Genomic DNA, 23,925 nt, shown 5'->3' with positions numbered 1-23,925 from the left:
GGTTGGTACTTAAGTAAAATGTGCAGCACCTTGGAAAGCTCTGGAAGCGGGCAGAACCTTCAGCACCTCAGATGGGCACAGCCGTCGGCAGCGGCGCCTGAGCCCGCAACACCAATTCTGTGGGGTCGCGAGACGCTTCGAGATGGAACTCGCCCGTACTTGATACTCCTCGATGCTTCTTAACCACCTCACGACATCAATTCCGGTGTGCGCAGCTCTTGATGCGCGTTCTCTAGATGTCGAGAGCCCCTCCAGCTATGACGCAGCTGATTGATTAGATTATCTCCCGTCGCCAGCTCAGACCAACCCAACCCAAACCCAAACCCGGGCACGCTACCTAGCCCGCCCAACCCAATCATCAGAGCCCCACCACCTCAGCGACCAACCTGAAGGCCGCATAGCAAAAGTCGTGCCATGGAAAGATGACTTGGAACTTAGGGGTGCTCCTCGTTACCAGCCTTCATGGACGCTTGAATACTTCCAATTACTTGGAAACTGCAGCGCTTGAATGCTGCCTGTCCGTTGTTTGTTCAGGCGCACGAAGCTCTCCATCTGACGCTCCATCTGTCGCTCCACCTGGTCACCCACTTTTTCGCCGCTTGTGCCACGACTTTTGTCAACAGAGCTTCACGAAGCTTCGTGCTCATCAGGCCTCAACAACACAACCTCCGCCACCGTCTCATCTCTGTTCGAAAGGCACGGCAAAAGCAGCGCCCTCGTGACGTGTGCAACTGCAGCCACAACACGTTGCATCCGCGAACAACACGCGCTCAAGCCATTGCTTTCGACTGCGCTGCGCTTGACAGCATTCGTTGCTCACGCCCATGACGCCATTTTCCAGGCAATAGACTGGGGGCGATTTTCTCCATCGCCATCCGACTTAGGATGATGACGCTGTCCGTTGGGAGAGCTGTTGGTGGGCACAGTGGCGGAGCATCCAAGGCGGTCGCGCGCTTTTGGAAAGACGAATGCTGTGAATCATCCCAGAAGCTAATATGACAAACCAAAGAAGCCGTTCAAGGGTTAAGCGCCCACATGCTCCCTTGGCTCCGAGATCTGCGCGCCAAGAGCCCCCTCTCCGCTCCGCCGTCAGACATTGCGCTGGCTTGGCGCGCCTAGCCCGCGTGCGCGCCATGGTATTGCTTCTGGCACGACGGTCATGTCTGGGCAATCTACCCAGCCGCATGTCCTTGGTACTGCATGCTCGGTGTTTGCCGGCCAGTTTCAAGTTTGCAAATGTTGTGCTTTTGTCAGCTTGGCAGTCAGGAATAGCGAGACCAGCAGGAATACATGCGCCAAGCGGCGCGGTGCCTTCTTGGACAGAGACACAGCGGAGGCCAAAAGGAATGACACCTCCTATGACCGCGGCTGGGCCCAGGAAGCTGGTTTGTAATGCGTCGAAATTGACTACAGGGAAGAGCTATTTTTCCTGACATTCACCGCTGGAGCGACTGCTTCTTAGACTGCGCTGAGCAAGCACATTTGCTAAACCATCGCAAACCATCCATTCTACTGAGTTGCAGCATGATGGGTGTCAGAATAATTCACACATTCTAGGATTTCTGTGGATCGGAAGGCCTATCCCCAATCCCTAATATGATGGAGGTGCGAGGCTTGAAGACAATGTTACGATCCACGCATCAAAAAAAAAAAAAAAAAAAATTTTGAGAGATATCATAGTGAGCTTTCACACTCTTGGAGTGGCAGTAAATGAGGAGCATTCAAGCGTCTGACAGGATGGTAACAGGGAGCATTCAAGCGTCAGTCCGCGAACCTCATGGTACGACCTCTGTCACCAGTGAGAGCGTTGGTGCCTCTGAGGTTGGCAGGCTCATCTCTTCTTTCCTGTGAAAGAAGTCGGTCCCCCTTTGACATCAATGCGGCTCCCCCGCTCTACTCTTCAATGATGGGAAACGACACTGGACGTCTTGATTGAAGGTTGATGCCGCGCTTCTCTGGATCCCCTCTTTTCTCCTCTTCATGCCATGGGCATACTCCAAGTCTCTTTTCGCCATCCTCGAATCCGTGGAAAAGTTAGCAAATCTGTTGAACCTTGCTGGGTTCTCTTTCTTACAGCTTCGACCACGCTTGTCCCCAGTCTCGCGACACGTTCGAGTGGGGAGGTCTAATCCACTCATGGAAGGGATTCGTGCTAACCCTCACGAATTAGACTATTCGCCAGAAGAACTGGAGGAATTTGCCGCCAGAGTCAAAGAGCCCAACCACCAGTACCAGATCGATTACCAATGAAAGCTGCGAGCAAACCTTACAGAAAGCTACGTCGCGCGCCAGAGGCGCAATAACGAGAAGCAAAAGCCTGCCACCAGAGCCCGACAACTGGCTGCCGTGGCAGAACGTAAATACAACTTGGGCTTAGGATCAGGACAGATGGACGAGCGTTTTCTGAATTCACTCACGTTAATGGACCGTTGATTTTGCGCGTCGTAGCATAATGCAAACAACTATGAAGGTCCGCGAACTAGGGCTTGAATGCTCCTTAGCCGCCAGTGAGTAACGGCTTGAAGGTCACATATCTTTTGAATACTCCCCATTGCCAGTCCCGCTTTCTGCTGCGTACGCAGCGGCTTCTTTGTCACCAAGCCTCGCACCATAGTCACGTTGGGGATACGCCTTCACGCTTTCCACTTCTGCCTTCCCTCGCCGAATTCACAGCACAACTTGGAAAGATCCAGGAATGCAGTCGCGCCAAACCGCTATAATCGATGGCTTCCAAAAGGTTGTCTATGTGCCTCATGATATTGGTACATACGGTACCAAACAAATGCCTGGTGCACGTCGTGAATGTCCAACCGCGAAATCCAGGGTCTCGAAAAGTCGCCAATCGGAGTTTAGGCATTTCTCATCCGTCCAACGGGCCCCGCGCCGGTCGACCCTTGCGCAACATCACAGTCGGGCGACCATGACCTGATGGAATGAACATTACCAACCGGAAACCGGACGATGGAGCGTGATTGCTGTTGCGGCTGCGGCTGTACTGTACAAAAGCGCCAGGATGGAGGCTCCCTTCTTCCTTCCCTTCAACCTTGACTTTTGGTGGAGATGGTCAGCTTTGGACTTTTGTTCACCAACCTCTTGACCCTCATATTTGTTTCGTTCCTGGCGACGACCATGGCGCAGTCCACCAATCATGCGGCCAGGCCGTGGGCAGACCAGCCTTGCCCGTTGATCAAGACTCCGCAATTCGAGACGAAAAAGGTCAGTATGCTTAGCTACATGCTCAGAAGTATGCGCTGAGCCCACGCACAGGACGACATCTTCACCAAGGGCGCGACGCACATGGCATTGCTGCACAATGCTATTCTCCGGGGGTTCAACACGATATATCTCCAAGCGCCGCACGTCAAGGACGAGCAAGAAAAGGCCGACTTCATCGGGTACAGCCTAGCCTGGCACAAGTTTGTCGCGTCACACCATGACGACGAAGAGCGCGAGTTGTTTCCAGCCGTCGAAGGCGTGTTGAAGGAGAAGGGGATCTGGGAGAAGACGCACCAAGAGCATCGTAAGCGCCAACCTCCCGGAGCATTCATTGGCCCAATCCTAACCACCACGACTGTAGAATCCTTCCTTGGCGGCCTCGCCGACTTTGAGACCTACCTCAGCTCCCTCCACTCGCCATACACGTTTTCCGGTACCGAACTCGTCCGCATCATGGACTCGTTCCGCGAGCCCTTTGTGAACCACTTCCACTCGGAGATCGCCACTATCGCCAACTTCTCCACGCTGCCCAACGCGCCAGCGGCGGGATCTCCCGAAGCAGACGCGACGGCGGCAACATTCAAGGCGTGGGGCAAGAAGACGCTGACCAAGGCGGGCATGACGGACGTGGTACCCTTCTGCCTGTTGAACATGGACGGCACGTACGAAGACGGCATGTGGGCAAACTGGCCGCCGATGCCTGGACCGATACGGTGGATGATGGTCAACGTGTTTGGCAGCTGGAACTGGGGCTGGTGGCGGTTTGCGAGCTGCTACGGGAACGGCATGCCGCGGCCGTTGTATGCTCTCGAGGGCGTCGCGGACAAAGCAGACGGCAAGAAGGAGGCGGACAAGGTCGAGCTGTGAGACAGGATAAGGAGGCTCCCTGGGTATTTCGCTCACTCCTTCAGGGGGGCGTGGAGACATAATTGGCGCGCGTGAAGCTGTTCGGATATGGCTGGAGTTGGTTCGGAGTTGACATTTATTTGGGGAACGGAGCAAGTTCAAGAGGCATTGATCGGATTCTGGAGCACGTAGGCATTGAGGGATTTCTTGCAGACAAGCAACAGTTTCAGCGTGGGCTCACTGATGCGTGATGGGCCACTGCAGCAGTCCGGTGAGAGTGGCAGTTCAAAGGGAGCATCCGTCTCTCGGGACTCGGCAGTGGTGGAGGGCATAGGGACCCGGGCGAACGGGGAAAGAAGCAGTCCCGGGTTCGAAACTGCCGGTTGGTGCTTGTTTGTCGGTCTTGAGCTCGCTAACGGGGGGTTTGGGTTTGGAGTTGTTGACGTCGCCCCGCAGCGTGTCTCGTGAGACGGCCGTTGAGTTGGTGGCATCGCTGGTGTCGGTGGCTCTAGACCCCCGAGACGTGCTGACGGGCTGCCTTGCGTGAAGATGATGAGCTTGAGCCGTCATGCAATGCCGAGATATACGTCGTAGAGTAGCAGATGGCGCATCAAGGCCCCTGATGGTGTGCACCAAGTGCAAAGGGAGCAGCGCGTGCAGCCAACCAGCCCGCCCTCGTGTGTGGAGGGGCAGCCTCGGACACGCGCTATCGAGGGCACATGGCTCCTCCTCCGGCTGCGAGGCACGAGACGGATTCTTCAGCGTTTGTGTCAAACAAGCGTGAAACGGCGACGGGGAATCTGTTTTATTTTGAGGCTGCAGGAATACAGTAGGGACTGTAGGGTGGTGGTAATCAGGACGAGGGGCTGCAGTGGCATCGGGAACCCCACGGCACTCCGCCACTCCGTCATGAGGCGGGAGAGCCGATGGCGACAGATGAAGCGAGGGGAGCGAGATGGAACCCAAGAGGCCGAGAGATTTCCTTGGCCAGGCTTGGGTAATGGCATGCTGTAACCCCGGAGGCGTGCAGAGCGAGAGCGAGGGAGAGGCCAGAGGCAAATCCGGCGCCGAGGACCACCAGACTGGACCTGACTTCCTTAGGGTCTCTTCTACTTCATCCTATAAAGCAGGGCGCATATCCACGGCTAAAGAGGGGACCCAGAACGACAACTATCGCCACGGCACGCCTCATCGACCTTTTGCGACCATATCGACCTCTGCCGTCCCCGACTCAGGCGTAATAAAACGAACGGGAATCGAACAACAAAAACCCGTTGAGAGCGAGTCGGCGTCTGCGGCAGATCGCGATCCCGTCACAGTCATAGCCGCACACCAACAATGGCCAGCAGCCAAGGTGCGTCCGCCTCGTGCAATTCTCTCTTTTATCTATCCCACCCCCAATGCCGCAGCGACTGGTCCTCCCCGTCCACCTCTGCAGCTCCGCCGCTCTGTTCCAGAGAGCATCTTCCGCTGCCCGCTCCTTTTCCACTGTTCCGCACCGCCGCATCATGACTCAGGTCCGCGCTGGTACGCATGATTGGGCCGCTTGAACACCGTCCACCGCGCTGACATCAGAATCGTACGACTTTGCAGACGCTTTCGACCGGGTGCTTGCGGGCAACAAGTCCTACGCCCGCCGTTGCTATGAGCATGAGCCACAGCTTTGGCAGTCGCTGTCCAAGGGCCAGGCCCCAGACGTCCTGTGGTTTGGCTGCGGCGACAGTCGCGTCCCCGAGACCACCATCTGCGACTGCAAGCCCGGCGACATTTTCGTTCACCGCAACATCGCCAACATTGTCGCCCCGGGCGATCTGAGCTCCGAGTCCATCATCGACTTTGCCGTCGGCGCCGTCAAGGTCAAGAAGATCGTCGTCTGCGGCCACACGAAATGCGGAGGTGCCGTCAACTCGCTGACCGACGCTGACCTGGGGCCCGCCCTCAACAGCTGGCTGCAGCCGCTGCGCGACCTGCGCCGCAAGCATCAGCCCGAGATTGACGCTCTGGACTCCATCGACGACAAGTCTGTCCGCCTCGCCGAGCTCAACGTCCGCCAGTCCGTCGACACCATCAAGAGCAACCCCACCGTCCAAAAGGCCATGGCCGAGCGCGGCGTCACCGTCCACGGCGTCCTCTTTGACATAGTCACGGGTGAGCTCAAGGTCCTCGACGCCTCCGACGACGAGCCGCTCTCGGCCGCCCCTTGGCAACACAGGTAGGACCTGAAATTCTGGAGAAGAACGAAACGGCGTTAAGTCATTCTTTGTTTGCTTGGGCCTGTCGATACCGAGATAGCAGAAGGATTGATGGAGTTGTGGATATTTGTCGAGTGGCAGCGGCTACCCTTCCCCCCCCCCCCCCCCCCACCGTTATGGTTATAGATGAGCATGCTTTGAGCCTGTTTTGTATCCCTGAGAGGTGGAAGAATTCAAGTCTCACGGCCATTCCTCCTCACATTGCTTGTTCTCTTTCCACGTGCAATCTCCATGTCCCCTACCTCCCTGGAAACGAAGAAAGAGCTTGGGACGTGGCTTTTCGCAAAGAACAAAGCCATTACAAAACGACAACATGAGTTGCTTATTCCCAAACCAGAACCCTTCTTGTCGACTCCGTACGCTTCCTCTCCGCTTGCCCTTCTAGTCAGATGTGCCCTCATGAATAGGTATCTTGGCCACCCGTTTCCCACGATCCTATTTCCCTCTACTTGTCATTACCCCTCCCAAGCCTGATGAATGGAAACAGCTTGCTTGGACTTTGTCATGGCAAATGGCTAGAAAGGAGGTATAAAAGAGAGCCTCCCACCTGTCTCCAGCTCCTCAGCCTGAATACAGCATCAGGATCTGGCATATGGACTAGTTCCCGGACCTACGCATCTATATTCGAAAGCAAAAACAAAGAGATATACCTAACGTGGCTTTGGGCAACTCCCCATAGAATATTTGGAGCGTGTTGCCGCGTTGTCCTGTTCCGTCTCTTCCAGTGGTGCTACTGAGCTCGACCTCAACCAACTACCAGGAGTCCCAGCATCACGGCCAGACTCGCCACAGACAAGCCTCTGTAGCCAAGAGCCCAAGCCACAATATTTTTCCGTAAGCGCGACAATAAAGATGCGTATATCGCAGCCGGGCTCGTCCACATGGAAAAGGACCTGGAGACTCTTGCTGCTGCTCGGGACGAGCTAGAGGTCAACTTCTGCCACCCAGAACGTCTCATCTTGTCCGGTTGTCCGTCTGTCCTGCCGGGATGCCACGGCGAATCAATCAATCACTCTTGGCGTCCTTGCCGGAGGATCCCTCGTTGGTACATGGGACGTCGGGTCCGCCCGTCCTTTGTAGAACATCCTCGTCCAGGACATGCCATACAGGTCAATCCAGGCTCAGGCATCTACATTGTAGTTACAATGCAACACTCATCGAATGGTTCAAGACGGGCTTGCCACCGGTCGGGAGGCTAGTATTCAAGCCACCAATTCACTGAAACGGTCCATCCCACTGTTGAGTTTGCGAGAAAAGGGGTGTGGGAAAATAAGTCATGCTTCAAGAGCACATGTAGTCGATATCATCGGTTGACATCAAGTTCCGGGGGCCAATCGACGACTGAGCTGCGGACAAGGCACGGACTTTTCGCGCTGTAATGAATACTCTGGCTGCTAATTTTCCTCGCACGCATTTGTGCCTGGCAGCGTTTGTGGTGGCCGCTGGGTGGGCTGGCCGCCGGGCGCAACGCTGAAGGCAGGCGCACTACCGAATCGGGTAGTGATGGAGAGCCACGTCCGGCGCACACAATCGTATACATTATTTCAATGGCGCGTGGAACTCTGACGAACTCCAAACATCAACCAGCCTGCAAAAGAGATGGATCTTCCTCTCCGTCTCCGTGACGCTGATTGTCACGGCCCTGGCCGCTCGGTCGACGAGGACATCCCAACCCATCTCTCCGAGAGCAGCCCGACCGTCGATGATTGGCTGTACGAGAACTTGTTGGGAAGCTGGTATTAGGGAAATTGGGGGTTGCGTCGAGGATTGGATTTGGGGAGCGTCTGCTCAATCGATTGTCTTCTTCGTTCGTTTCCCACTTGATGTGGCCCTGAATAGAGCAAACTTTCGCCGCGAAGCTGAGCTGGGTTGGCAGATACGCAAGGCTCGCCAACGGTCGAAATTGGGTATGACTACAGCAAACGCAAAATTTCGGGAGTTGGTCCCTTAGGTTGGAGCCGGGTATAAGACAGGACCCTTCCCTTCGCCACACAACCAAGACCGACGACTGCAAATGGCGCACGGCCGCTCCTTCTCAACCCCAAAGAGGCCAGCGCCGAACCCTCGCGCCAATTGGATCGCCGCTTGAGTACTGCGGTGCTCGAGCAAGTCAGGAAACCGTTCTCTCACTCTATTGCGCGTCCGCGCAGCCCGCCAAAAGCTGCGCAGGCGTAATCACTTGTAAAGCCATTGAGTCAGTATGCTGGATTCCAAAGCCCTTGCGCTTTACAACCACCATATGTCGCATCTCCAGACGCGCGACGCGCGCTGGGAAAGCACAACGGGGAATCCTGGACCATCGATGGAATGAATCCACGCGGTGGAAATCCTTAAGTATACTTGCTTGCAGTTCTGGCGCCTTGTCGAACTATGCGGTCCTTGTACTTCTGACTTTGGACAACGCTTTCGAACGACGTCGATTTTCTTTCGGGGCACGGAAGCTTCGATTTTGCCTTTGTTCGTTCCTCTCGAGTCCCCTGCCTCTTGTGCGTTTGCTCGAGAGACGGCAGGTTTGCTCAGACAGCTTGGCTTGACTCTGAGCAAATTCACCACAACATCGAGCAAGGGGCGGCAACAGGGCAAAGGCGATGCTGAGGATCAAGACAATGTCGAGAAGTCTTGACTCGGGGCAATCCGGCGTTACCTACCCTGAGAACTAGTCATCCCATCCTTCCTGGGAGCGACTTCAGTTCAACAGCGAGCTTCGAGGCCAACGTCACTTCGCTCCACTCCTCTTACGTGCTAGGCGCTCGAAGCCTTCGACGTGCCGTGATTACCACCCTCGTCAAACACCGTCGTCGCCGCTTGGCTTGACGGCAAGCACGTCCGTCGTCTCCAGACGGTCTAGTCGTTGGACGGTGGAAGCAGTCGCTACAAACATTGCTAACTAGGAAATCAAAGGTGTACTTCGTGCACGCTGCAGGCCATGCGGGTTGTTTCGGTGTTCAGAATTCTAGATCAAGGAAGTGTAACTATCTTGTGCTTTGAGGCTTGTGGGAGCAACTCTGTTCTGGAGAGTTCCTGGAAGGATTTCGTAGAGTCGTTGGTGTGGTTGAATGATGCGTGTTTTTTCCATTAGAGCTGGAAAGTTTGGAGGAGGGGATGGAAATGCAATTGGTGCATGAGTAGAGTTGAATAGATAGTGAAAGCGTTCTCGAAATTTCATGGACTTGGTTCGCTTGATGAAATTGTGAATCGTTATCACCTCCAACACTGACACCCCGTCAGCGCTTGACCAGAGCAAGAATTTCTCTTCAAAGACATTTGACGAAGCATCTGCTCAAGTTCAACCATCCTTTTCTGCCCTCGTCGTCGAAGTTTCGTTGCCTCCCTTGCCCTTCTCGCCACAGACAGAAATATATTCTGTTTTGCCACGATCACCTTCCACGTACGACCATAGCAGGTAGAAAACTCGGAACCCCGTCCGCTCTTCCATAGATAAGCTACCTTGCGGCCGATTAGTAGTTGCGTGGGTGACCAGCAGCGAATCCCGGCTGTTGTACGTTTTGCGTTTTGTTTTGGTGGGTCAGTCTGACCGAAGAACGAACACGAGTTACCCCTGATGCAACGGGCCCCCTGCCTTCGTCAGCGTTATTCCGAGCTGCGTGCTGCTCAAAGGAATGGCATGACGGAGAGCCAGCTCTTTTGCGACTTGTTGGTGCGGTGGGCGCGCAATGTGTTGATGGAGAACAAATCCGAGGCTCCGCACTGACCACCAACGCAGCGAAGTCGCCGCCCGGCTCTAGCGTCATGCAACGCAGCTCGTTGATTTTGCTTTTGACCGGGTAGGAACTGTCCTACGTTCAAAGTTGGGTCCAGGCCAATCAAAGAGCTGGGCAGCAAGGGAGAATCGGGCCTTCGTTCTGTGGACAAGTCAGTCGCATCTCTGCTGCCTTCAGCATGACGCCCCGCGCCGGCGATGAAAATGAGACTTTTTGTGCGATGATCAGTGCGGAAAGGAAAGCCTTGGAAGCGTTTTGAGACGGCAGTGGGTGGTTAGCGAGCTTCGGGCGAGAAAGATTTGGTGTTGAGATGAGATGCCGAACTAGGAATCCACCCGGTTGTCAACCGGTTACAACCAGCTACTGTGTTCGAAGTTGTGTCCTGACCAATCAGAGAAGAAATCAGGCAAACATGCTTTCGGCCAACCTTGATTTCCCCTTGCTCGGTCCTCCCAGGCAGAAGAATTATCAGTTTTGATCGCGTTCACGTTGTTCAAAGTTGCCGACCAGCCAATGACGAAGCCCAGGGACGGCGCAAAAAGCAACGCGTCTCCCGTGCAGCTCAACGACGTCCAAAGTTGTCTCGCGACCAATCACGCCCGGCGCGCAATGCAAGCCCTCCAGCTCGGACTCGTATTCAGCTAGCCAACAGGAAGGCAGCGGCGGTCTGGAATAGTCGTTCCATTGGTGGGCTTTCCAACTTTGAACGTCGTCCTTCCGCTCGCGATGTGAGTTTGCACATAGTGTTTGACATCGTCGGGTAGCCCAATCAGAAAACAGCCATGATGTGTTGCGGCAGCGCTGCGGCAGCGATGTTTGAAGTTGTCTGTTCGGCCCATCAGCTGCTGTTGCAGATCAGCGCGGTTCATGATGTGAGACGTGTTCGGCGCCGAGGCCCAAAGGTCTGCTTGGACTGGCATAGTAGGCTGGGGTAGTAGCTGCATGAGGCGACAGGAGTGTGCGGTGGTGTTGCTTTCTTTCTTGCTGGCGGGAGCTTGACGTTATGCAGTTCATCTTTACATCTGTTTGAACGACTCTCACACCCTGCATATTGTTATCCTTGCTTCAGAAACCTCGCGTTGAGAGAAAGCCTAGATGAATGCCATTCCGGATTGAGATTCCCGGCAAAACCAACGCTTCATCGTCATACAACGGAGAGCAGTGGGAACACCATTACCAAAACTTTGGAAACAGCATGGGCGTGTTCTTCTTCCACTCCTGGTAGTCCTTACGATCACCGAACTTCTTGTCGTACTTGTTCTCGCTAAGTGGGATACCAGAGACCTACATTCAAGTCAGCACCCCTTTCCCAAACGTGATCAATGAGACTTACCTTGAGAAGCAAGAAGCTGACGAACCCCGGGCTGACCGCACACGCAGCTGCGGTGCCCAGCTTCGACGCTAGGCCCGTACTCAACCCCAACCCGCTCAAGCCGACCTTGCTTGTCAAAACTCCTCCAGCAGCAATAGCAATGCCTGTCCACAAGGTGATTTCTCCAAAGTAATTTGGATGCCGGCTCTTGCCCCACAAACCCCTTGTCAAAAACTCTTCGGCATGTCTCTTTTCCTTCTTCTCATGCATCCACTGCGACTTTTGGCGATCGGCGGTGACTTCGAAGAGGATTCCACCAACATACAGCGCAAGACCGAGGAAGTCAGAAAGAAGGATTGAGGCAGGGAGAGAGGCGAATGTGGATCCGGGGAGTGCGTTGAGAAGGACGACGGGGAGGGTGCAGAGCGAAACCCATGTTGCTTGCGCAAAGAAGGCGACGGCGAACTTGGGAGGTGATCCGCGTATGCTGTCAAATCGCGAGTCCCGGCCAGATTCGGCCGTGATGCGAGAGAGAAGGAATGATCCAACTGTCGCATGATCAGATTAGATTGAGCGACAATGAGGGACAGTAGTATTCACGTACGACGAATCGCCCAGAGGCTGACCGCAGTGGTTAATGCAACTTGACGCCAATTCGTTGCTTGCAGAACCTCTCCGAGCAGTCCTGATGTCCCGAGTGTCCCGGCAGCCAGTCGTGCGCGCAGTACGGGTAGAACAAGGCTAGCTCCAGTGCAGGCGAGATAGGTCAAGCTGCCACTGGCATCATAGAAGCGTTCGGACTTGGTTGCAATCGATGGCACGGCCACGGCCGCTTGAATGCCATAGGCCAGAGCGAGGGTCGGGATGAGGGTGCGCAAAAGCGGAGTTTTGAACGCGGTTGCGTTGAGCAGAGTCGACAAAACGGCCATTTTGTGAGGGAATCCACTGAAGCTGTCGAAGCCGTCGATCGTATAAGGTGAATCTAGGGGTGCAATGGTCAGAATCAAAGCTGGTCGAAGCGCGGAGAGCAGCTCCCGAGAGCTCTTTGTACCTGAGCCGCGCAGATGCTGCAGAATGATTCAATGGCGCTGTTTAGTGATATGGAGCCGTCCAAGGCAACACTGAGGTGTAGGATTGATCCTACGCACATTAAGAGGGCGATTGGGGCTCATTTTGGCGATGTTGCTAGTTCGACGGCGCGTAAGGATCGATGTCGTCACTGTCGGCCCTTCGGGGTAGGCAGACCGAACCCCGAATCCGCGCCAAGAGCGCCCCCATGCGTTAAGTACCTATCCCTGCTTTCGTCTAGCATCGTGTGCACAACAAGTATACAGGCAAGTGTCTTGTATTGTCGCATCAATCATAATTATGTTTTTAGGAGTACTGCCGCTGCAGTGAAGTAGTGTAGCTTTTAATTAGCTTCCCGCTTTTTTTTGCTTCCATCATGCAGAGGCTCAATCAGGCGCGGATCCAAGAGGCCACAAACAGGGCCTGATACCAAGAGTCCAATCAATACACCAATCGCCACGTTCCAAACTCCGGGTCCAATGAGATTTGCCCGATACAGGTCTCAAGAAGAACAGGAGCAGAATCCAGGCTGCGCTCCATCATGCAAAACCAGACGGAAAGAGAAAGTTCTCTCGACTTCCAATTGTCTGCCAATAGTGGATTAGCGCAGACTGTGAAACTTTACAGGAGCACTGCCAGCATCTCTAGATGACTTCCCTCTCTTGGATCGAGTCGGGATACATCATCTTGCGCTGATAACTTACTTCGGACATCATTCCAGCAAGGCGGCAATTCTCCTCCACTACTCGACGGATATCTTCATGCGAGTTGGCGTCGAGACGTACGGTGGTATGCTTTGGCAGCCACCGGAGGATGTGGAAGGCGTTCACGTATACATTAGGGGTATTTGGACCATAGGCATTGCGGTCGTATGGAAAGTCCGGCAGGCTGATTGTCAACGTCTTCAAGCCCCAGCAGTAGCGCAAACCGAGGCGCACCAGCTCGGAGAAGCCGTCCAAGATGTCATGATAAGTGGGCAGACGTAGTCTGATGTGCTTGATGAGGCTCCGACTCCGCTGATGTAGATGCATCAATGTACAGAGCGCTGTTGGCAGCCACAGAGTCAACTCATTCTCCGAGTAAAGAACCGGCTTCGCTTCGCGATGAACGAGCTTGGAGACGCGCAGAAGCGCGGGGATGAGCGGCTCGCAGTTGATGCCTTTGGCGAATAGATTGAGGGGCTTGTTTCTCCAGTCGGGCTCCCACTGTCTTCGGACTAGACGACATTGCCCTGTTGACTCTCTGCTCCAACCCGTTTCGACGGCCGAGTCTGACGAGTCTTCCTTTCCTGACGATGGATCCTCTTGTGTGACGGAACGAGGCATGTGCAAAAGAACAGGTTCGGGACGACATAGGGCCATGCGGTAGATTTCGAGCCGCAATTCTGGGGTTATTGCGGTCAGCAGCTTGTTCGGAAGTGGCGAGTAGACTCACCAGACGGCAGCTCCATGAATGGAAAGTAGTTGCGCTGCTGCAACCTTTGGCCCCGTGATGGATCTGCGCATTGTCCTGAGCTAACATGGGCTTCGGCAGCGCTTGTTCCTGCATCCCCAAGCTGAGAGCTTGTTGGCATGCGCCCTTCACGGCGGGCCATTTTTTTCGTTTCGGCGTCTAACTCGTCCTCAGAAATTGTTCGCGTGCCAAGCTGACTCTTAAGCTTACCCTGGGGTAAGTTGTATAACCTCCTGTGGCTCTCTGGCGACGAAGCGCGACGTGCTTTTGTCGAGCGGATAGTGGGCTGAGCAGGGCTCGGCTGGTCGGTAGAGGCGGCGCGTCCCGCCATGATGCGCCTACAGGCTGCCTGGTATATATGCGATTTATGATGCCGGGGCGTTGGAAAAGACAGGCGTATCGGAAATAGCGAGGATGATGGACGAGAGCGACAGGGACTGCGCGAGGGGGAGAGGTGAAATGTTTGGGAAGCTGCCCATCGAGTGGTTGGTGGTCGATCTTGCGCGCGGGGTGGGTGGCCGTGATGTCAGCCGCCTGCGCAGTTTGCAGCCTTGTCTCTCAGGCCTAATTCCACATCACCGCAGTCGTTCATCGGTCACTGACATGTAATGCTGGCGTCATGAAGGAATGTTTCCTGTGAGCACTCAGCCCAACTGTCGTCTTGCTCAATTACTGCGTCGACTGCGCGCGCTCAAATGCAGTCAGCTAGCGCGTAACCCCAAGCCGCCGACATGCGTCATTGCTAGTCCTGCAACGTGGTAGTCTATGTCAATCTTGTCGCCAATTTCGACGCATGTGATGAGGGATCGCGTGGCTGACGGTCACTAGCACGCAAAAAGGGATGGACACGTCTTGAATCACAACGTTTCCTGCTCAGCTATTTCAAGTTTACTTGAGGCGCTTCTCCGCAGCCTTCCAATTGATGACATCCCAGATGGCCTTGAAGTACTCGGCCTTGCGGTTCTGATACTGCAAATAGTATGCATGCTCCCAAGCGTCAATTCCCAGCAGGGGGCGGAACTGGCCAACGACGGGGTCCTGATTGGCATACGTCTTGATGCCAATGTTGCCAGTCTGAATGTCCTGGACCAGCCATGCCCAGCCACTGCCCTGGATGCCAGCGAGGGCCGTGTTGAACTTTTCCTTGAAAGCGTCGAGGCTGCCGTAGCTGTCGTTGATGGCCTTGGCAAGGGCGCCCGAAGGAGGCTCACCACCGCCCTGCGACTTCGGAGCCAAGTTCTCCCAGAAGAGGGTGTGGTTGATGTGTCCGCCTGCGCCGGAGAGTTAGCGAGATTGTTCTGAAATCGACGTCTTGCTCCGGTAATCCAACCCGAAGGTATTTTGCTCACCTCCGTGGAAGTTGATCAGCGGCTTGAGGTTGATCTGGGTAGCAATGTCGTTCTTGGCCTGAGCCTCGGCCAGCTGCTCGGAAAAGTTGTTGTACGAGGTCACGTAGGTGTTGTGGTGGTTCTTGTGGTGGAGCTCCATGATCTTGCCCGAGATAGAGGGCTCGAGCGCGCCATAGTCGTCTGGAGAGGCCAATCATGAGCATCAGGGTCGAATGATCGGGATAACATGAAGAAGAAGTGTGGAGGAAGACGTACAGGCAAGGTCGGGCAGAGTGGCCTTGGTGCGGACAAAGCTGGCGCCAGCCAGACCGGCACGCTTGTTGGAGGTGGAGCTGGCGGCGCGGAGGGCAGCGCGGGCAGACGAGTTGCGGAGAAGCGAGGCAGACATGATGGAGAGTAGATGATGGAACAAGTGAAGAGACTCGAGGGACAGCTTGGTTGTGAGGTGTATTTCAATCGGGCGGACGGGAGCTCCTGTCTCGATCTGTTGCAGAGCTATGACCTCAACGGCAGAAGCACGGCGAAACGTCACTTTTGGATTTCGACGACAACCAACCCACGCTTTAGGCCCGACGGCCGAGCCCGCTCGAGTTTCCCCCACAGCCCTCGCCGAATTCGTTTGTCATGCCTGCAAACCCATCCGTTGCTACAGCGGTATCGCTATACAGATCGGCGCAGTCGAATGAGACTTTGGCGCGCCGAGCGACCCTACAAATGTAGAATTTGCTGCCCCGCCTCGCCTTTCCTCCCGTCTCACCACCCACCCTCTCCACTCAGCCTCGTCTGTCACAGCCATGGCGAGCTCGACAGTCCACCTTCCAAATGGTCAGACCTTGACCGTCATTCCGGTCTTCGGCGGCCTGCAATTCAAGGTCAACGAGCTTAGCGGCACCAACAATTCGCCTCTGCCTCCGGGATGGTCCATTGTGCTGCACACCGAGGATGAGAACCAGGACCAGTCCGAGTCGCAAGACGCGAAGCCCGAGAAGCGCATGCGCCGCTACACCTCTCCCACCCTGCAAGGCGACCATCTGTACATTTCCACCATTTCCAACCCCAGCAGCAATGACTTCAAGCCTCCGATGTCGCCCACCCGCCAGATTGCCATGATGCTCTGGTCGACCCTGTGGTGGTATTTCCACCAACCCGAACCCAAGCCGCAGGTCACCAACTCGTTTTCCAAAAACACTGCGCAGCTGGGCAAGCCCAAGGGTGATTGGCGCATCAACATCTCCCGCGAAGGCATCTTCAAGGGGCGCGTTGTGCTTCCCAAGCTCGAGCGCATGGGTCTCATTGCGAGCGAAGACTCGAGTGTCGGCGTCGACCTCGACGAGCAGAATGGCGAGGGATGGCTGGACATGTTCGTCAGTCGGCGCGCCTTTTGGCAGCTTGATCCCCGGCTCTACTTGTTTACTTTGAGCCCGAGTTCGACATCCAACTTCTCGTCCGAAAACTCGGGAACTGGCTCACCAGCTCCAGATCACAAGAAGCACGAGTCCATCATCTTTGATGGTCCTCCGTCAGGCCTCTGGTCCCCCACGGCTCCTGGCCCATTCCACTCTAGCAGCCATCTCCCAACCTTTTACCCTCCTGGACCGCCTCAATATGTTTTTTCAAACAACATTCGTCACCCCTTGCGCCCCAAGCCTCCGCGTCAGGGCGAGACGTTTTACATGCGCTACATTCCTAGCGTTGGACAGCACTTGTCGTTCCGCGTGGCTTCTGCTTCGCCAAAGCCTCAGCATCAAAACGTCACCTCCATCGGCCAGATCTCCGATGGTGTTCCCAACCTGCAGTCCTTGTCCGTCACTGATTCCGACACCGATCTTTTGCACAAGTGGATGAATGACCCACGCGTAAGCTACTTCTGGGGTGAGCAGGGGCCTCGTGAGCACCAGGAAGCATTTTTGAAGAACGGCCTTCGCAGCAAGCACTGCTTCCCTGTCATTGGATGCTGGGATGGCAAGCCTTTTGGATACTTTGAAATCTACTGGGTCAAGGAAGACAACCTGGGCAAGCACCTTGGAGGCGACTGTGGAAACTGGGATCGTGGTATCCATCTCTTGATTGGAGAGCAAGAGTTTAGAGGATCGCACCGTGTCAAGATTTGGTTGAGCGCGTTGATCCACTACTGCTTCTTGGCCGACTCGCGCACGGAAACGGTCATGCTGGAGCCGAGAGTTGACAACGAAAAGTATGCAAATCCCATCTCATCGTGGAATCCCTGGGCTAACCGCATTACAGGCTGTACAAGTACCTCTTGGCATCTGGATTCTACAAGGAGAGGGAGGTCACGTTTGCGCACAAGCAGTCGAACCTCATGAAGATCAAGCGCGAGGCCTGGGAGGGTCCGGCGATTTGAGCGTAGCATTGCACTACCCTGCGACGGCGTCAAAACGGTAAAGTTTACCATCAATACCCCTGTATAGTTACGAAAGATGCCATGCAATTGGACCGCGAAAAGATTCCTAGACGGCACTGCCCGTCTGCCTGCTTGCCTGTATCTGGTTTCCAGCCAACGACATCTACCAGAACCATTTGGTTGCTGATGTGTTAAATGACCTGAAAAAGGATGACCTTTTTCGTCCCACCATTGCCCTGGTCTGACAAATTTTGTCATGTTGAGTGAGCGAATTCGATCGACAGCTTTGAGAACGCCATGAGAAACTACTCCAGCGCCTGCAGAGTGGGCACCCAAAGAAATGATATTTCCTGGGCCTATCAGCGATGTTGAACAACAGCTCCCTGGCTTCATCCGTAACAGAAACGATTACTTCCTAGATGCAGTCGCAGTTACGCCACAAGTGGTTAGGCAAAGACGCGGCGCTATTCAGCAGATCGCCGAGCGGCTTCGTTTGCCTGGCAGGGGTGGACACCGCATGTTCCATTTCGCCACCTGGGACGTCCCAATGATTGGACGGCGCTTTCTCAACTCCAACCGCATCCAGCTCTGTCTGTGGCGTAACACTGTGGCTCTGAGGTTTGTATAGGGCTATTTTGTGGCTCGCATGCATCGGAGCCTGCGCCTCTAGCTGCACTGACCCTCTTCTGCCTCGTCATTTGTTGGACAGGGAGGCATTAATAGGCTGGCCATTCGCAACGACTGCTTCCAAGCCTGTTGACTCTTACTTCTTTCAACTGCTCGACAATTGACTGGCTGCTCCTCAAAGATCATCTTCTATTTGCACAGCCTTTTTACTGGGTCATCTTCGTTACAAGTCTTGCCGAATCCTTTTTTGAATCGCCATGTTCCAAAGCGCAGAGCAGTACATTTTGCTTCAAGGTATTGGCTGCCTGCGCATTCCTCTCTTCACAGCTAAGACCCTCAGACTCGGCGAGATGCGTCCCACGATACCTCTTTCGAGCCTTTTCCGATCAATCCCGGGGTATAAATTCACCAACAGAGGCCATACCAGACGCGTCGTGCTGCAACACAACAATAACTGCAGACGGCAAGTTGATAGCCAGCACCAAGCATATGATATCGGACCATCTCCTCTACAAGTACTCCACGCCTTCGGAATTTAGCTCCTGGTCCAGCTCGCTCCTCTTTGTCCTTCGTCATGCTATCCGTAGAGCACACCAGCTTCGTCTCCAAGATACGAACGTCTTCATATGTGTCCTGGATACCACGACGCTCCCCGTTCGCCGGCCAGTTTATCCAGCCACGGCGCTAATGGCGGCCTACGACATCAAGCCCATTGTTGTCCAGCCCTTGGCTCGCAATGATAAACGAAACTGGCTTGTTCCACATTACTACCTTGGTGAGTATTTGCTCCACGGGCCACTGTCTCTCGCGGCACCCGACTGCGCGAACGTCGAGATGCAGGCCGTCTCCCTCGAACGCCTTGAGCAAACCGGCCTTTACTGTCTCTTACCAGCCCTGGACAACGCCACAAGCAATTCTTTGGCTCCCGAGGTGCGCGCTCTACGTCGTGTGCTCTTGGGTCGCGACGCCCAGCTTGAGCTGCTGCTCCCCGTACACATTGGAGCATTCAGCACGCTCGGCCGCCTGTTCGGCGCCGCATTTGCGTTACCGGTCACTGTGGCATTCTTGACGCTAAGAAGATGGGAAACTTGGCCAGGCCGACTAGCCCTCGACGCAATTTTGAACAGCTTCGACAAGGAGTTTGAGGGACCAAAAGAGGCAGGACCAGAGCGTCTGAATTGGGAAAATGGGGACGGGCTAGCCATTGCTGATGAGATGTTTGTCGTCTCCGAAGCACGAATGCTCCGGAAACTAATGCAGCATTTGGTGACTCGAAAAAGGCAAAAGGACGAAGAGTCGAAAAGGAAGAAGGGCGTTTTCAAGATGGAAATCGTGGAAGATGAGATCGACCCTGAAGAGTTATCCTGTCTGATTGGAGATGTACAGCTCAGCAGTCAGGAGTCGGAGGCAAAGGTGGAGCCAGAGTCGAGCAAAAGGTTGGACATGAGGAATCGGATGCAGTCAGACGACTGCTCCCACAGAGATGGTACGTCTCTATTCCTCGCGCGTCCCTCGCTTTTGGGGTTGCCATTTTAGCTGACGGCCTACACCTGAAGACGCCATGAAGCAAGATACGACGGAACCAGCGGCAACACCCGCCCTCTACACGCCCATCGAAGCGTCCAGCAGTGTCAACCCTGACCGACCGCTCGAACTAGCTGTCTCAGCGCCAGTCATACCAAAAGCCGCCGAGACGTCCCTCGCTGCCACTCTTGGTGCGCTGGCAACTTCGGCAGTATCGCTCGACGAGAGTTTCCGTAATCTGGCGCTTGCCCTACAGCCCGAAGCCACTAACGCTGCGTCGCCTCTTCCGAGAGATATTGTTTTGAAGGAGCTGCGGAAGTCAAGGGAAGCATTGAAGAGCCTCTCCGAGGCCTCGGGAAGGCTGGGCGGGCTTTTGGGTCAGGATCAAGAGGAGGTACCGTAAACGTTCACCGGGCTGCGGGAAGACAGCCGAGGCAGAGTCCGCTCCCGTCTCGACAAGATCTGTGGAACCCAGTTCTCCGTTTAGTGGGCGTAGAAGGGAACGAAAGCCCTCGGGTCCTGCGGCAGTGGTGAACAACAGCTCCCCCTTTTCATCGGTATCAGTGAACGAATGTACCATTGAGGCAGCTGCAATGTCAGGAGCTATCATTTCTTCTGACATCCACTGCGCATGTTCCACAAAGCAAGATACCGTTCACGCTTGAGTTCACGTCCTCCTCTTCAGTGTGCTTAGTCGTCCCCCTATTGTCTATTTGGTTGCCTCTCGGCGTGGTGGACTGTTCAGATCTTTGGTCGGCTCTCTTCTGCCAACCTTCCCTTTGTCCAACCCGCATTAATAAACCGTCATAACTGTCAGTCCCGTCAATCCGACTGAAGTCAAGTGCAAACGCCTGACACAACCGTTACAAAGTCCTACCAGGCAAGCAAGACCAAGCAAACCTCATCACCTCCGTTTCGAGACCCGCCGGCTGACCTGAAGGTGACCCTTAAAGGTTCGAGAACGTGCGGATCTCGGCGCGACCCGGATTCTCTCCACGACCAAGACCGTCCACACTTCACGCAATCTCTGCAAAATGCCGCCAGGACTCTTATGGGGCGATGACCTCACAGACTACGAGGAAGACGATGAACAGCTCTCCGACCTTGTGATTAAGAAGGAGGATGACGACGACGACGACGACGACGATGCTCCCAAAGCAAGCTCCTCCTCTACCGACAAGAGCAAGGGCAAGGGAAAGGCAAAGGAGCCCGTCAATGTCAAGGATAAGGGCAAGGGCAAGCGAAAGGAGTCAGTCAATGTCAAGGCGACGAAGGGCTCAAAGACTAGCCGGAACAGCGGGGACAAGAAGCGCAAGCTTGAGCAGACTGCTTTTCTCAAGGAGAGTGCTACCACCACCACCACCACCACCACCACCACCACCACCGGCCAAGCTCAAGTCGGCAGATCTTCTCGAGCTCAAGCCACTGGACACGTCGTCAAGAACCATCTTGACCAGCGCCACAACTACAATATTGACCCGTCCTACGATCCGTACCCTCAGATCTGCATTTACAAGTGGTCGAAATAGACAAGCTTTTGTCATGCTCGGTCACGTCGAACGAAAGTACACTGGTCTCGTCCGGTAGCTTTTCAGAGGCGCATGAGGGTGGACGACCAGAAGTCATCCACGGTTTTACGTCCGCGGTTTGTTTTATACACACTCCATCCCATCACTTCTTTTTCCAGTGCAGCAGATGGCGCAAACCCACCCGGTCAACGACTGCTCCCCACTCCCCAACAAGCCCCCCCCCTCTTCACCCTAGCTAGACAGAATCCAAGTACATGTCCACACTAGACCTCGAATAGCCCGTGACGCGCGGATACTGACTCCAATCCTGATCAAACAGCACAGCATCCTGACAGGCACTGCCCAAGCTCGTATTATTCAGCCACGCCGGCTCCCAGTACCAGATGCCCTGGCCCACGCCGCCCACGACATCTTTCACAATAGCCTCGATGCGCCTGACCCACGCCGTCTGGCCCGCGGCACCAACGGGGACGCCGGGCTCGCTCAGCGCCGGCGCGTCTTCGCCGTCGCAGCGCGCAGGCCAGTCCGTCTCGACGACGTGCAGCGGGGTGCCCGGGAAGCGGCGCGCAGCCCAATCCAGCGTGCTCGCCAAGTTTTCAAACGTGGCGTTTGTGCCGTAAAACGGGTAGAAGGAAAAGCCGAGGACGTCCCAGTCGGCGGGCGAGACGAGGCGCGTCGCCGTCAGCGCGCCGAACCAGAGCTCCTGCAGCGTCGTGTTCCACCCGTTATCCATGTGCAGCATGACGGCTGGCCGCCGCTGGTGGCCGTGGTGCTGGATGCTGCTGCTCGTGGACACGAAGTCGTCGAAGCCGCGCCGCGCCGCTGCGTACAGCGTTGCTAGGCCCGTGAAGTTGGCGACGCGAGCGGCGGCGGGCTCGATGTCGACGTCGGCCTGGCCTTGTGGCCACAGCATGCCGTGGCGGATCTCGTTGCCGAGCGAGACGAGGGCGAGCGGGATGCCTGCGGCGTCAAAGGCGTGCAGCGTTTCGTTGACGTAGGCGCGCAGAGTGCCGGCTAGCGGCTCGACGGTTGTTGGCCACGCCACTGGCGCGTTGTTGTGCTGCGGGTCTGCCCATGTGTCGCTGAAGTGGTAGTTGAGGTAGATGGCCTGTCCGGCGCGGTGGAAGCGTGACGCCAGTGCCAGCACGTAGGAGAGGTCGTATTGCCCGGGGATGGGATTGACCCAGAGGCTGTGGCCGTGATCAGCGAGCTGCCGAGCGGTTGGAGCAGTCGTGTCCCTACCGAAGCCTGACTCCATTCATGCCGCCGTCTGCGAGTATTTCGTCGGCACGTCTAGTCGCATTGTTGCGCGCTGTGTCCACAAAGACGGCCTTGCTGTCGCCATCTTCGAGCATCTTCAGGGACGAAAGATCGTGGCCTTTGTAGAAGAAGGCCTTTTGGCCATCGTTGGTCGGCGCGGCGGCAGCGAGGCCTACCAGCCCTGCGACAACGCCCAGCAGATGTGTAGGATGCATTCTCTTGGTTCCTCGCAGTGAGGGATTCTGTCGAAAGGGAGTCCATCTCTTATGCAATGTTTTTGCAGTCGTTTCTTCTTGGCGGTTCTCCTCATGTGGCGGGACAATTTCCTCCAATCACTGCCATTGAAGCGAGGTAGCGATGGCCCCTCGTATAGCCCCTCCGGTTGCCATCATGATGCTGAAGGTGTTGCGCAGCTGTTCTCCAACCCCCAAAGCGGTCGCACAAAGGGACCGTAGCATAGAAAGCTGATTCGCAAATTCAAAATGGAAAAACAGTTGGAAGGTCAGAGTGGAATTGAATTGTTCAGCAACTCGTTTTCCACGACCCCGGCGCCGTGTTCCCCTCACCTGTGTTTATCCGCAAAGTGGACTGCGCCCAGAGTGGGAGTCTCTATTACCGTCATGGCAGCGGCGAAGCGATATTCATCTCAGAGAAGCGAAGTGCCATCGCATAGCGTGCGTCCAAATGATGCAACCGCATCACGTGTGTGACGTGTGAGAGGAACTAAGGCGATGGAGAGCTTCAAGGGAGAGGCCAAAGGTGGTAGTTGCATGGCTCGGTCGTCATCTGGCTGCTTCGACAGCGAAGGACAAGCAACAAGGCATCAAAATGATGATGGTCAGCTACGACGGTAGTTGCCTGAATCTTCTCGATGATGTCTTTAAGGCCCTCCTTCTGCGTAGTTTTGGCCATCAGCCAGCGAACTCGATGACCACGCGCCTATTTCTCCGCGGATCAGCAGGCTCTGCAAATTCTTCTTCAACTCGTCCAAAGTGTTCGGCTTCGAAAAACGTCCCACTGGAAAAACCAAAACGACAATCCGTCAATCCGCCAATCCGCCAGTCTACGTCGACAAAATTCTCGCTGACCTGACTCGCATTCGCCGCCACGCGCATCATTCTAGCAGTACCTGGCGTAGCGGGCCGAGCCTAAGGCACCGCGTCAACCTTAGCTGTCGTTCATATCGCGACTCTGGTTCGAACTGTGCGCATGAGAAGGAGGCAAGCGGTCTTGTCGCGACGTTCCATTGTGGGCTACAGGCAAGGCGAGCCGAACACCACGTCAGATGGCATCTCGGCGCTGGTCAGCTCGCCATTTGAAAAAGCCGTCAGCGACCGATTCTGAGCATCTCCGGGGATTTTCGGATGGCGAAGACATGGTGGTGATTCGGGGCGGGCAGGCTCCGT

The 23,925-nt window shown here is 55.3% G+C and overlaps 9 protein-coding genes across 9 annotated transcripts; 5 read left to right on the top strand and 4 right to left on the bottom strand.

Annotated features, from left to right (window-relative positions):
- Nucleotides 1-3,129: 3,129 nt before the first annotated feature.
- IWZ02DRAFT_375916 (uncharacterized protein) lies at nt 3,130-4,083 on the top strand (the record flags this gene model as incomplete). Its single annotated transcript, XM_066764854.1, has 3 exons — nt 3,130-3,216; nt 3,268-3,520; nt 3,578-4,083. 3 exons carry the CDS (start codon nt 3,130-3,132, stop codon nt 4,081-4,083), a joined length of 846 nt encoding a protein of 281 aa, XP_066623879.1.
- Nucleotides 4,084-5,462: 1,379 nt separating this feature from the next.
- On the top strand, nt 5,463-6,278 carry IWZ02DRAFT_469026 (carbonic anhydrase; the record flags this gene model as incomplete). The annotated part of the gene is made up of 2 exons (XM_066768681.1): nt 5,463-5,589; nt 5,656-6,278. 2 exons carry the CDS (start codon nt 5,463-5,465, stop codon nt 6,276-6,278), a joined length of 750 nt encoding a protein of 249 aa, XP_066623878.1.
- Nucleotides 6,279-11,209: 4,931 nt separating this feature from the next.
- On the bottom strand, nt 11,210-12,277 carry IWZ02DRAFT_375583 (uncharacterized protein; the record flags this gene model as incomplete). Its single annotated transcript, XM_066764834.1, has 3 exons — nt 11,210-11,320; nt 11,370-11,896; nt 11,953-12,277. 3 exons carry the CDS (start codon nt 12,275-12,277, stop codon nt 11,210-11,212), a joined length of 963 nt encoding a protein of 320 aa, XP_066623877.1.
- Nucleotides 12,278-12,677: 400 nt separating this feature from the next.
- IWZ02DRAFT_448871 (uncharacterized protein) lies at nt 12,678-14,510 on the bottom strand. Its single transcript, XM_066767355.1, has 3 exons — nt 14,079-14,510; nt 13,851-14,027; nt 12,678-13,800 (listed from the first exon to the last, which is right to left on the bottom strand). Exons 1-3 carry the CDS (start codon nt 14,197-14,199, stop codon nt 13,061-13,063), a joined length of 1,038 nt encoding a protein of 345 aa, XP_066623876.1. The 5' UTR covers nt 14,200-14,510; the 3' UTR covers nt 12,678-13,060.
- IWZ02DRAFT_448865 (Manganese/iron superoxide dismutase) lies at nt 14,511-15,739 on the bottom strand. Its single transcript, XM_066767354.1, has 3 exons — nt 15,473-15,739; nt 15,218-15,397; nt 14,511-15,139 (listed from the first exon to the last, which is right to left on the bottom strand). Exons 1-3 carry the CDS (start codon nt 15,603-15,605, stop codon nt 14,757-14,759), a joined length of 696 nt encoding a protein of 231 aa, XP_066623875.1. The 5' UTR covers nt 15,606-15,739; the 3' UTR covers nt 14,511-14,756.
- Nucleotides 15,740-16,011: 272 nt separating this feature from the next.
- Nucleotides 16,012-17,579, top strand: IWZ02DRAFT_432242 (siderophore biosynthesis protein-like protein; the record flags this gene model as incomplete). The annotated part of the gene is made up of 2 exons (XM_066766204.1): nt 16,012-17,411; nt 17,462-17,579. The coding sequence occupies 2 exons, from the start codon at nt 16,012-16,014 to the stop codon at nt 17,577-17,579; spliced, it is 1,518 nt and encodes a 505-aa protein (XP_066623874.1).
- A 978-nt stretch (nt 17,580-18,557) lies between these two features.
- Nucleotides 18,558-18,911, top strand: IWZ02DRAFT_354003 (uncharacterized protein; the record flags this gene model as incomplete). The annotated part of the gene is made up of 1 exon (XM_066764272.1): nt 18,558-18,911. A coding segment is annotated over one exon (354 nt), but the record flags the coding sequence as incomplete, so codon positions are not given.
- A 1,501-nt stretch (nt 18,912-20,412) lies between these two features.
- On the top strand, nt 20,413-21,377 carry IWZ02DRAFT_232850 (uncharacterized protein). Its single transcript, XM_066762975.1, has 2 exons — nt 20,413-20,610; nt 20,684-21,377. The coding sequence occupies exon 2, from the start codon at nt 20,765-20,767 to the stop codon at nt 21,257-21,259; it is 495 nt and encodes a 164-aa protein (XP_066623872.1). The 5' UTR covers nt 20,413-20,610; nt 20,684-20,764; the 3' UTR covers nt 21,260-21,377.
- On the bottom strand, nt 21,377-23,040 carry IWZ02DRAFT_232870 (family 53 glycosyl hydrolase). Its single transcript, XM_066762976.1, has 2 exons — nt 22,502-23,040; nt 21,377-22,449 (listed from the first exon to the last, which is right to left on the bottom strand). The coding sequence occupies exons 1-2, from the start codon at nt 22,732-22,734 to the stop codon at nt 21,495-21,497; spliced, it is 1,188 nt and encodes a 395-aa protein (XP_066623871.1). The 5' UTR covers nt 22,735-23,040; the 3' UTR covers nt 21,377-21,494.
- Between the last annotated feature and the right edge of the window lie 885 nt (nt 23,041-23,925).

This window comes from Phyllosticta citriasiana (assembly GCF_038021145.1).
Source record: "Phyllosticta citriasiana strain CBS 120426 chromosome Unknown IWZ02scaffold_5, whole genome shotgun sequence".
Taxonomy (NCBI): domain Eukaryota; kingdom Fungi; phylum Ascomycota; class Dothideomycetes; order Botryosphaeriales; family Phyllostictaceae; genus Phyllosticta; species Phyllosticta citriasiana.
This window is presented reverse-complemented; position numbering and strand designations above follow the sequence as displayed.

Bases quoted from the DNA above. Each gene is read 5' to 3' on its own strand.
- IWZ02DRAFT_448871 (XM_066767355.1), bottom strand. From the start codon at position 14,199: ATGGCGGGACGCGCCGCCTCTACCGACCAGCCGAGCCCTGCTCAGCCC. The intron at 14,028-14,078 runs GTAAGCTTAAGA...AGGACGAGTTAG, and splicing joins GTTATACAACTTACCCCAGG to ACGCCGAAACGAAAAAAATG. The intron at 13,801-13,850 runs GTGAGTCTACTC...CAATAACCCCAG, and splicing joins ATTCATGGAGCTGCCGTCTG to AATTGCGGCTCGAAATCTAC.
- IWZ02DRAFT_448865 (XM_066767354.1), bottom strand. From the start codon at position 15,605: ATGTCTGCCTCGCTTCTCCGCAACTCGTCTGCCCGCGCTGCCCTCCGC. The intron at 15,398-15,472 runs GTACGTCTTCCT...TGGCCTCTCCAG, and splicing joins CACTCTGCCCGACCTTGCCT to ACGACTATGGCGCGCTCGAG. The intron at 15,140-15,217 runs GTGAGCAAAATA...TCTCCGGCGCAG, and splicing joins GCTGATCAACTTCCACGGAG to GCGGACACATCAACCACACC.
- IWZ02DRAFT_232850 (XM_066762975.1), top strand. From the start codon at position 20,765: ATGCCGCCAGGACTCTTATGGGGCGATGACCTCACAGACTACGAGGAA.
- IWZ02DRAFT_232870 (XM_066762976.1), bottom strand. From the start codon at position 22,734: ATGCATCCTACACATCTGCTGGGCGTTGTCGCAGGGCTGGTAGGCCTC. The intron at 22,450-22,501 runs GTAGGGACACGA...TCACGGCCACAG, and splicing joins ATGAATGGAGTCAGGCTTCG to CCTCTGGGTCAATCCCATCC.